The 10,462-nt window shown below is 40.6% G+C and overlaps 1 protein-coding gene across 2 annotated transcripts; it reads right to left on the minus strand.

Moving 5' to 3' along the window:
* Positions 1–654: 654 nt before the first annotated feature.
* On the minus strand, positions 655–9,499 carry LOC148320853 (transcription factor AP-2-epsilon). 2 transcript variants are annotated; one of them, XM_088278534.1, is made up of 7 exons: positions 9,351–9,499; positions 7,624–8,067; positions 6,025–6,079; positions 4,529–4,760; positions 3,203–3,321; positions 2,645–2,783; positions 655–1,486 (listed from the first exon to the last, which is right to left on the minus strand). In XM_088278534.1, exons 1-7 carry the CDS (start codon positions 9,387–9,389, stop codon positions 1,225–1,227), a joined length of 1,290 nt encoding a protein of 429 aa, XP_088134660.1. In that variant the 5' UTR covers positions 9,390–9,499; the 3' UTR covers positions 655–1,224. The 2 variants fall into 2 exon arrangements, with proteins under 2 accessions (XP_088134660.1, XP_088134661.1); XM_088278535.1 differs by lacking the exon at positions 9,351–9,499 and adding an exon at positions 8,758–8,940.
* Positions 9,500–10,462: the final 963 nt, after the last annotated feature.

Here is a 10,462-nt window from a genome sequence, read left to right on the forward strand (position 1 = left end):
GGGAAAAACCTGCAATAGAGGAAGAGGAAGTCACATCTAATGAGGCTTCATCCTACTTTTGATGAGTATATTCGTACCGCACATCTAGTTGCTATATTATGTCAGTTGGTGACTTTAATTGACAATATTATCTGTGTAGTTGATCACCAAAATATGATCATTGCTACAAGCAGTTTTTCAAGCTGCAGGCCTGTTCTAAAACTAGCTCACCAGTGGTTGGACATTGTGATTTTCGAGGAATGATGTGGATGTTTTTTTTTTATCTCATTTGAAAATGGAATCACCGACAAGAATTCATTTAAGTGTTGCATATTGATCTTGACCTAGTTTCTGAATTATTATGAAAAAAACATGTTTTTTTTTTTTGTCTTTACGTAAATTAATATTATTAATTAATAATTCGCAGGAATCGGATCCCAAGAAATAGCTCTCAGTTATAAAAAGTCTGTCCTTAAGGGACCAATAAAATGTGTAATTATTGTGACAGGAAGCGATGAAAGTTTTGAGCTCAAGTGTATACGTGGATCCCTTTTTTTTCCACATTTGAAAAGTGTTTCATTCAGTTAAATGTGCATAAGCATTTTTTTTTCAAATGCTTTGATATCCCTGATCAGAACAGTAAAAACAGCCATAAAACAAATCCATTCTTTTTTTTTTAATAATATATTACATTTATGTTGTAATACAATAACAACAGTAATAACAATAATAATAAACACACACAAAGTACAAAATGATTTTGCTCTTTTCTTAACTTATATACACAACACGCAGAACTTCCAAGGCCCGCCCTCGCCTTTGAGTTGCATTTTCATCTCTCGGCCCTCTGAAGAGCGAACATGCAACTCCGTTTCCAATGAGCACCATGCTAAGAACTACAAACCGAAGCTGAGAAGGAAGTCTGTCAGCAAAAGAGCAGGTTGTTGTCTCAGATATGGCTTTATATACGACACGTCCCGCATGAGTCCAAAATATCTGGGGGAAAAAAAAAAAAATCCGCTTCCACGAACACGTCATTTGAAAAAAAATAATTGTCTGAAATAAAAGAATACTGCCATATGTTGGAGTTCATCCTGATGTGGATGCTACTGAGAAGAGGTCCTTTTGAAGTGAGCTTTATGGACAAACATTACATTACAGTTTAGGCTGCTCTGTAGTTGTCCCCAATGTTGCAACAAAGAGGAATTTCAACCTCTTTTTTTTTTTTTTGGGCCTCATCGCCGTCTATTTACGATGCTTCATCTCCTTGTCGTGATGGCCTTTCCCTCCGCCGTCTCCTTTGTCCAGCATTTTGATCGCCTCCATCAGGTAGCTCTGGAAAGCGGAGAGCGCGGCGCAGATGGCGGGGGTGCCGAAGCCGTGGGTGAGCAGGCTGAAGTGGGTGAGGCTCCCCTGGAGGCTGGGCTCCAGGCAGGGGGTGGGTCTGCTGCCCCCGAGCGGAGAACGATCCTGGGACATGAGGTCCACAAACTCCTTGCAGATCTCCCTTTATTTAAGAAAAACAAGGTGAGGGGGCGGGGGTCACACGGCTAGATTTAGACATTTTCTGTTTCTGCACAATCTAATCGCAAGGGTGGGCAAACTTTTTGATTGGTGGGCCACAATGGGCTCTGAAATTTGACAGAGGGGCCGGACCAGGAGCAGATGGATGGAGTGTTTTGGTCACCTCACCTCATCGGAGAAAAAAAATACATTTAATTTGAAATGAAAATGAACAAAAGCATTTGAAAAACCACAGTATTTAGAAAATAAAACATTCACAATGTTTATTCATTTGATTTTTTTCCAAGTTTGGCGGGCCGAATTAAAACGTTTAACGGGCCGCGTGTGGCCCCCGGGCCGTAGTTTGCCCACACCCAATCTAATGATATCCAATCCTGACCAAAAAGAATAATTCAGTAATCCTCAATATGTTTATTTAGGTACCATTTATAAAGGGAACATTTTACAAATACAACCTCTGCACTTCTGGATACTTGATTGTAGCTGGCACGCAGACTGTAACAAATTTTGAAAATAATTTTGAAACAAATTTAGCCAATTTGATATTTTTTCACAAATCGATACTGAACCAAGTGGCTACTATATTTATTTATTTATTTATTTATGTATTTATTTATTTATTTATTTATTTATTTATCTATTTTTTATTTATCTACTTATTTCTACAAATTATTCACCAATATTTCGTGTCCCTTGTCTGTAGCCTTTTACACGATCAGGATTTTGATCACTGACCATCGAGTTTAAAATAAAAAACGACAACCAATCGCCGATCCAATTAGAAGATGGACCAATCCATCCTATTTATTTCAAGAATTTTTTTTTTTTATTCTTACCATGCATTCAAGCCGCATTTGCGGGGAATTGGGATCGACCCAGAAATAGCCAAAATTTGCATTCAATGTCATGAAATATATCATGAAAGCCTGCGTGTGGGTGGTATGATAAACAATGATTTCCTGTTCATTGTGGGCCAAAGTGTAAGAATAATCAGAGATGCTTTTTGATGAACGATTGTTTCATAATAGCACTTGATTTCAATCCAATCAAGACTGTGTCCCTAATGAGCTGTCTCGTGATATTGCAGGTGTCCCTAATGCCAAATATGCCTCCTTCCAATTCAACAGGAAGCGCCACTCACTTGGTGGCGAGCAGCATGCTGCGTCGCGTCGGAAGCTGGTCGGGCTCGCTCTGCCTGCACAGATACTCGGCGGCGGCTCTGGCGGGGAACTCGGTCTCGCACACGTACCCGAAATCCCTCGCCAGATGGACGGCCTCACCTGCAAGAAGAGGAGGAGGAGGAGGAGGATGGTGAGGACAGAGGCAGTGTGAGTCTATTAGGGGATTTAAATTTAGCACAGTGAAAACAGGGCAGTTATTGTGACATCTGCTTGGGTTTCCTATTTAGTAGTCGTGAAAATGCTGTAAAAGTGCTGCACAATCTGCTGCTTTGTCAAGTCCGGTCAGGTCAGGGGAAACATTGTGCAACCATTTTCTCACTTGCACTACTTACACAGTTCACTGGTTTTCTTTTTTTTTTAAATGACACCCTGGATGTGTGTGTGTGTGTGTGCGCCAACCATGCTTGGCTTAAATATTCACATCAGCTAATGCAAACATATTTCTGCATGTCTGTATCTGTTAGGGTATGGGCAGGTCTGCGTGTGTGTGTGTGTGTGTGTGGGTGTGTGTGTCGTACCCTCCACCAGAGATGTTAGCAGAGTGACGTTGGCTGCCTTGCGTCGCCCGGCGGGCAGGTTGAGGCCAATCTTCTCCAGACGCTCTCTCAGACAGCGGCCACCATTCTTGGACTTCGCCCTGAGGGCCGGTAGAGACAGGGAGCAGTTTTTAGTATATGGTCCAATCGGTGTGTGTGCGTGTGTGTCACTGAAATCCTCATATGATCCCTGTCAGCAGTGAAAATTTTCTATTTCCTGTCTTGTTTTCTCTCCTTGATTATTCACCTTTAACTCATTCATTGCCATTGACGGATATCGAAGCCAAAAAAGTACGTTCATTTTACCCGGGTTGCCTGAATGAATTTTAAGGGCCTCTTGATATTTATTCACGCACGCCATATTTTGGGAAAGCTATGACAAACAGCGGCAAATCGTCTCTCCGTAGAAGAGAACGAAACTGTTACTTCCCTTTAGACCCTTTAATGAGCCCCATCCATGAGTTTGCTGTGTCTTGCCCCGAGGCCCGGCTTCATTAAAACGTTGGCTTCTCTTGTGATTTAGTCCCATGACCCATTTTGGGTCCTCAAGCTCTGACCTCACAGTTACTTTGTATAAATGCTTTTACTCGGAAGATATCATCAGAGATGTTCAGATGGACTGAGTCAACTGTTGGGAGACTCTCAAATCCTTCTCGGTATTTTTGGAATGTCACATAGTCTGCTCTGCTAACTATAGTATGTGTAATAAATGGTTTATATATTTTATATTATGTTTTATTATCCACACCGTGACTGCCTCTTTAAGAAATCTCATAACGTTTTTGAGTAACTTGCCACCATTTTGTCTTTCTTCAATGAAGGCTAAAATAGTAACACTTGTGCTTCATAACTTTCATCATATTTTGTATAATTGTTTTTTTTTGTCTAACTTACTCTGTAGAGATACTTCAAAATTCTACTGGAGCAACGTATGTGCACTTGATTACGAAACGGAAGTACACCGATCACTGAGGACAGCATTGATTCATTTGTAACCTTGAAACGTCGTATGTCGCCGTAAACCACTTATTTTTTGTTACAGTCTGCTTGCATTGGGGCTGTGTGGTGCATTTGCAATTGAGATGACATTTAACAAATACCCGGCTAAACTTAAAAAAAAAAACTCATACAGGTATAAGGTATTTATGGTCTAGTTCTATATTTATTTGTAGCTCATTTTTTTTGTTAGTCCATTCACGTTAGCGTGAGCCAATGCTAGCTAGCTGTTAAGATGTTTTACTGTTTTGCCTCACTTTTTTTTGTCGGAGTAAGAAAAAGAAGTGATATTATTTGTGCTTTTCCACTCACCTGCGGAGGACTCCGCCCAGCAGAGAGGCGTTGAGGCACTCGGGCGGGGACAGCCGCCTCTGCACTTCCCCGACGGTGACCTTGTACTTGGAGGTGGAGCTGAGCAGCGAGAGGCGGCCCGGCACCGAGCAGAAAACCTCGGCCGGGTTGGACACGGTGCCCATGCCGAGTCCGTCCTTACCGAGGGACAAGGCGGACAGGGACGAACCGTTCAGCTTGGATGGGATAGGAACTGCAAAGCCAAAGAAAATGAAAGAGGTATTTACATTTAAGGACGGGACGATGCACACGTTCTGATTGAAATCGATTTTTGTTACACCTCTATCAACTACCTTTTTTTTTCTTTAATTCGACCAATAAAAATCTATTGTTAAACACAATTATCAAAAATAAAATGGAATGTAAAGAAAGAAAAGTCATGTAGTATTCATGGGCTTGACCTAGTCGAGGAGCAACAATTAATCGACAACTACTCGATTATCAAATAAATCGACAGCTATTGGAGATGTAACTTTTCAGCTGCAACAGCGTCCGCTTTTCTGAGAATAATGTTCCACAAGGTTTTAGAGTGCGTCTGAATGTTTCGACATAATCAGACTAACAATCGCAGCTCAAGTTTATCCCAAAGGTGAAATTAATACAACAGTACCGCAAGAACATTTTTACATGAATATGCGAAAATTACTTGATTTCACACCTCAAGGGCATCAGTTCACACTCAATTTTCTCTATGTGACCAACTCTAAATTAGAATTTTTTAATCTGTCCATAATCCCAAATCCATTCCAAACAACACGTCTAAATAAACACGGCGCACAATAATGAATAGCAACATTGCTCTAATTGCTAACTGCTAACACGACATGAAAGGTGTTCAAATTGGTGTAAAGTAGCGTTGTCGTGACAATGACATCTCCCCCCCCTCCCCCCCTCCCTCACCACCACCACCACCACTTGTGTCAGACTCCACCGGTTTTCTTCTCCTCTGTGTCTTCTGAAAGGGCCACAAAAAAAAAAAAAACTGCCACTCAATATCTGCAATATTAGCACGACGCCACTGCAAATTTCCCCACAACTCTGCTTTTATCGTATCAATTTTTTTCCCCTTGGCCCACTTCTCTTTTCTGTTCACTTTAATCCCTCTCTCTCTCTCTCTCCCCCTCTCTCTCTCTCACTCTCTCTCTCATATGACCATGAACAGTTCATTAAGAATGTGTGCCTTTGGGGTGAAAGTCTGCAGCTGAGTATTAGAGGACTTCTTGACTTCAAATGAAATAGCAAAACAGAATTATTTATAGTGTGTGTGTGTGTGTGTGTGTGTGTGTGTGTGTGTGTCAGCAAGGCAAGACTGGTGTCGGAGCGCCATTACTAAACCCAAAAACCCCTTCAGCATGTATAGCACAATTATATAGGTGCACACTTTGGACACAAGCGCTCGCCCTTTCTCTTCACATATATAGAAACACACACACACACACACACACTCAGGAGCTTACCTTTTTTAATGACAGAGTGGTCCAGGATGCCCAAGGCTGATCCTTCCTCCATTCCCTGTGTCAGACAGACAGTCACTATCATTTATCCACTGGCCTTCTAGCCTAAACACACACACAGGCGCCCACACACTGCTTTTCTCTTCAAAAGCCCGGTAATGCATACTCTAAAAACTAAAGATGCTTCAGAGGTTCTACATTAACTTTTCTTTTCTGTAGCACCCCTGGTACCATATAGCACCATTTTTCACCTTTGGGGTTCTTTGGGGGGTGAATCCATAGCAGCAGGGAATTCTTTCGATAATAGATTAGGATTAATATATATATATATATATATATATATATATGTATATTTTTTTTTTTTATTTTAAGGTTGCTGGCCATATCATTTGAGGGTTTTTTTTACACTATATTGTATTAAAACAAGTTGAGCAAAACATTCACATGAAATAAAACGGTCAAATTTATTTATACACAAAAAAGTGACTCATGATTTTTAGTGTTCCTCACTATTGTATTAGTTTAAAAAAAAAAGTTATTATTGGATCAGAACTGGACTCCCAACGTGCAATTGTGTCGCTTTAAAAATATTAATCAGCGTGGCGTTAGTTGGATTTAATTTAATCCGTTCAATGCATTTGCTCCATTCATTGAAGCGGTGCTAAAATGACACAAGGCGAGCTCCTTTTGTGTGAAATTCATAGTCGGCTTTAAAGGTGCAGGATATCGTCCATTAATCAAATAAAGACGCATGTCGAGCAGGCCTCCGTTTAGCAGCGACATGCCCGCCTCGACTGTGTTCTTCTGGCGCGCCTCTCCAACGTCGCTTTTCTTAATAATGAGCGTGCACATCAATTGGTCGCGGTGTGTTTGTGCAACAAACAGCGTCTGCAGCTGCACCTGCTGCGGGGAAGCTGACTGCTCACGAAACCTTACAAACTATTCTTCTGGGCTGGAAAAAAAACGATGCAGAAGCTAAAAGGGGGGGAAGTGGGAGTTATTTTATTGCATACGCGTAAAAAAAAAGACGCGAATGCAACATGCATGTATAAAATATAATTTAATTCTATTATACGTTGTAATCATTTAGGAAACATCTGCGCATATAATTGTGTTTGACAGAATTTAATACGACAAAAAATTTAATCCGTAGAAAATGTATTGTAATTATTTCATTTTCCGTTCATATGTTTTTCTTAAATTGAATTTTTTTTATGTTAACTTTATTAAGGCGATGCCTCTATATCGTTTTTTGTCAACTTTCCAAGTGATCAAGACGTATTTTTGGTGAAAAAATATGAGATTAAATGTTTAGATTTATTGGTTTATTGCTAAATTATATATGGCTATTTTTACACTCCATGGCCAAATATAATTTTAAATGTGTGGCGCGAAAAAAATCATATTTAAATTATGTTTTGGTTTAGTGAAATAAAATCACATTAGAAAATCATACTCATCTAATAATCACTTCATCTAAAACTATGTGCACATCACGTAAACTTTACACATTCGCTGTTCATTACGCAGCATCATTCCAACAAGGACGGGTGGTGGTGGTGGGGGGGGGCGTGGGGGCGATCAAAGTCAACGAGAGATCACCTGAAGCTCATCCAGGCCGTGATGTCCTATATGCATCCCGAGGGGTCCGTCCCCGAGAGCGGCGGCCCCTTCCCCGAGACCGTGAAGCAAGCGGGGGACAGCCGCGTAGTCCCTCCGGGGGTCGAGCCCGAGAGCCCGGTGCGTTTGCGACAAAAGCCCCGCTTCGTCGGAGCGCGACCTCTGGGAGTGCCATGCGGCTTGCTGATGCTGATGGATGGAGTTAATGGAGGGGTAAGGGTCCGACAGGTGGGAGTAGGCCGAGTCCTGGCTCTGGGAGTATGACAGGGAGGATTGCGGGTACGGAGGAGGGAAGTACGGGGGCTGGAAGTCGGAGGCCGGAGTGTGGCAGAGGGGGGGAGCTGAGGAGTAGGCGGCCTGGTTGAGGGAGGACAACTGGGAGAGGCGTCCGCTCGGTGAGGAACTACTCAGTCCGTCTGCGCGCTCCTGCACAAAAGCACGCGTTACAAAACTTTTATTGAAGAAAATAATCGCCAATCAATATTAATCAATATGTGCAAAATGTTATTACACTGTTATTACACTCCAAAATTCTGCCTGCATCTATACTGGCTGGCTTTATAATTCAAATATTTGCATCTGATTTAATGCACACTGGCAGACTCGCCCCTTGGCATGTGTCACAAAGGTCGCAAAGAACATGCAAAGCGCTTTATATTTAAAAATGCATCTTTATAATTACGATTTTAGTTCAAATGACGCAAACATTCTTTCGGGCATAGAAATTGTTAACAGCCTATTTTGTCTCACACACATCCTGCCACAATTGGATTTTTTTTCTTTTTTAGAGCTGGGTCAGTCCGATCAATATTTGCCTCCATTATTTGACACAGACATGCCAACCATGAAGTGACATTTCAAATACCGTTTTTAATCTATATTTTAATCATTAAAACATGCACAAAATAATCCCTCTTTCGTGTCATTTGTTTTGCACATTATTGCGCAAGGACTACAAAATGCAAGAAAGTCTCTTACTACAAAAATTGACTCAAATCATGTCTATAAGCAAATAAAACAATCGAGGGCGCACAATCATCTTGTTAAGAGTCACATTCGTTGTGATATCAAGCGCAAATATCTTGACAAAGTGGTCCAAAAAGACGCCACACTCACCATAGCCGAGTAGGTGTGGATTAACATCTGGACCCACTCACAACACCCTCAGTGTTAAAAAAAATAAAAAATAAAAATAAAATAACTAAATCAACAGGATGCTCAACCTTCCAAGGGATCGCGAAAATTCTCCACAATGTAATCCAGCTTCGTTTCACGGCTCCATTAATGAACTCTATTTACTTTTTTTTCCCCTTCAAGACACACACACTCACACACGCACACACCATCACGCGCACACATAAATAGATGGAGGCGTGGATGCTCTCCATGAAGGCACTACTTATAGGTTTGGTGCAGCTGCAAGAATAAGGGGAGGGGTCGACGGGGTCCACTTCTCTTAAAGAGATATATTCAGCCAATTAGTGCATTACCCCACACTTAAAACCGAAAACTTTTTCGCACCATTTTACGCGTTATAATTTAACTGATAAATTGCATTTTCTTGATGAATTCCTTTTTTTACTCACTCATCGTCATTCTTGTATTTTGCATCAATATTTATGTTAAAATTAACGTCTCACTTTCAATTACACATTAAACGCACCCAACCTTTTACGCAAAACAAAACGAAATAAATAAAAACTCCATACCTGCATGCCATCAGTCTTGTTCCGGGCCTTCCACAGCATGATTTCGCCTGTGCAGCCGGTCAGGAGGGAGATGAAGGGTTAAAAAAAATAAAAAAAATAAAAATGGGTGGGGGAGAAGATTTGATGTTGGGTGGAGAGGTGAGAGAGAAGAAGTGAGTTAGTGTGTCACGCCATGCAGGAGTTTTTGTACGAGTGAGGAGACTAGAGGACAGAAGAGGGAGTAGGAGGGCACATTTCAAAAGAAAGAGGGCGGGAGGTGTGAAGTATAGTAAAAGGGGGGTAGATAAATTGAAACTTTTTTTTCCACGTGTTTTTTTGTGGAGCAGGGATTCTCCTAAGTGTCGTACAGGTCCCACTAGTACACTGGCTCCCTCTAGTGGTATGACAAAGAATTACTGCCCTTGCACAGTTCAGTTATATTTCACTTTTTTAAACATTTATCTTGAGTCAAATTTGTATTTAAATTTTATGTGCAATTTAGAGTAGAACAATGGAGGTGCATAGACTATTTATTTTAAAGAAAAGTGTTGACTTGACTTCCCCTTTAAATGCAGTGTTAATGTTCAAATTGCATAGGCTTATAATATTGAATATACTTTTAATGACTGAAACATTTTATTATAACGCTGGTCATGATAGTAGTTCTTGGAGAGCTATTTTTTACTTGTACTTGGTGTTAAAAATAGAAGTTGAGAACCTGAGTATGCTGTGATTTAGAACATGAACGTGGCTGAACATGATTAAGTAAATATGAAATTATAATGTATTTCATTGTGAATTACTGGACAATGGACTTTATTAGGACCACGCCTCTTCACGGATATAATTAGAGCCAATACTAACGCTGTATTAGTATTTTTACACATATATTGAATTTTAACAATTTATCTTATTTATTCCTTATTGCATTTGTGAGCTTTGCTAAACTGCTAAGTAACACAGTGAGGAGCCGTTTCTCATATTTCGCCCATCTCTTGTATCTGAATACACCACGATAAAAAAAAAGAAAGCCATTTCAGACGTCTTAAAAATGAAATCAAATTAATTAACTCGGCGAACAGAAAAAGGACACGCTGAAGAGATGCCGCATTAGTCTCACGACACCATCTTGT

Source organism: Idiotropiscis lumnitzeri, chromosome 16 (assembly GCF_059441095.1).
Source record: "Idiotropiscis lumnitzeri isolate Australia: NSW breed Sydney's pygmy pipehorse chromosome 16, RoL_Ilum_1.0, whole genome shotgun sequence".
NCBI classification, from domain to species: Eukaryota; Metazoa; Chordata; class Actinopteri; order Syngnathiformes; family Syngnathidae; genus Idiotropiscis; species Idiotropiscis lumnitzeri.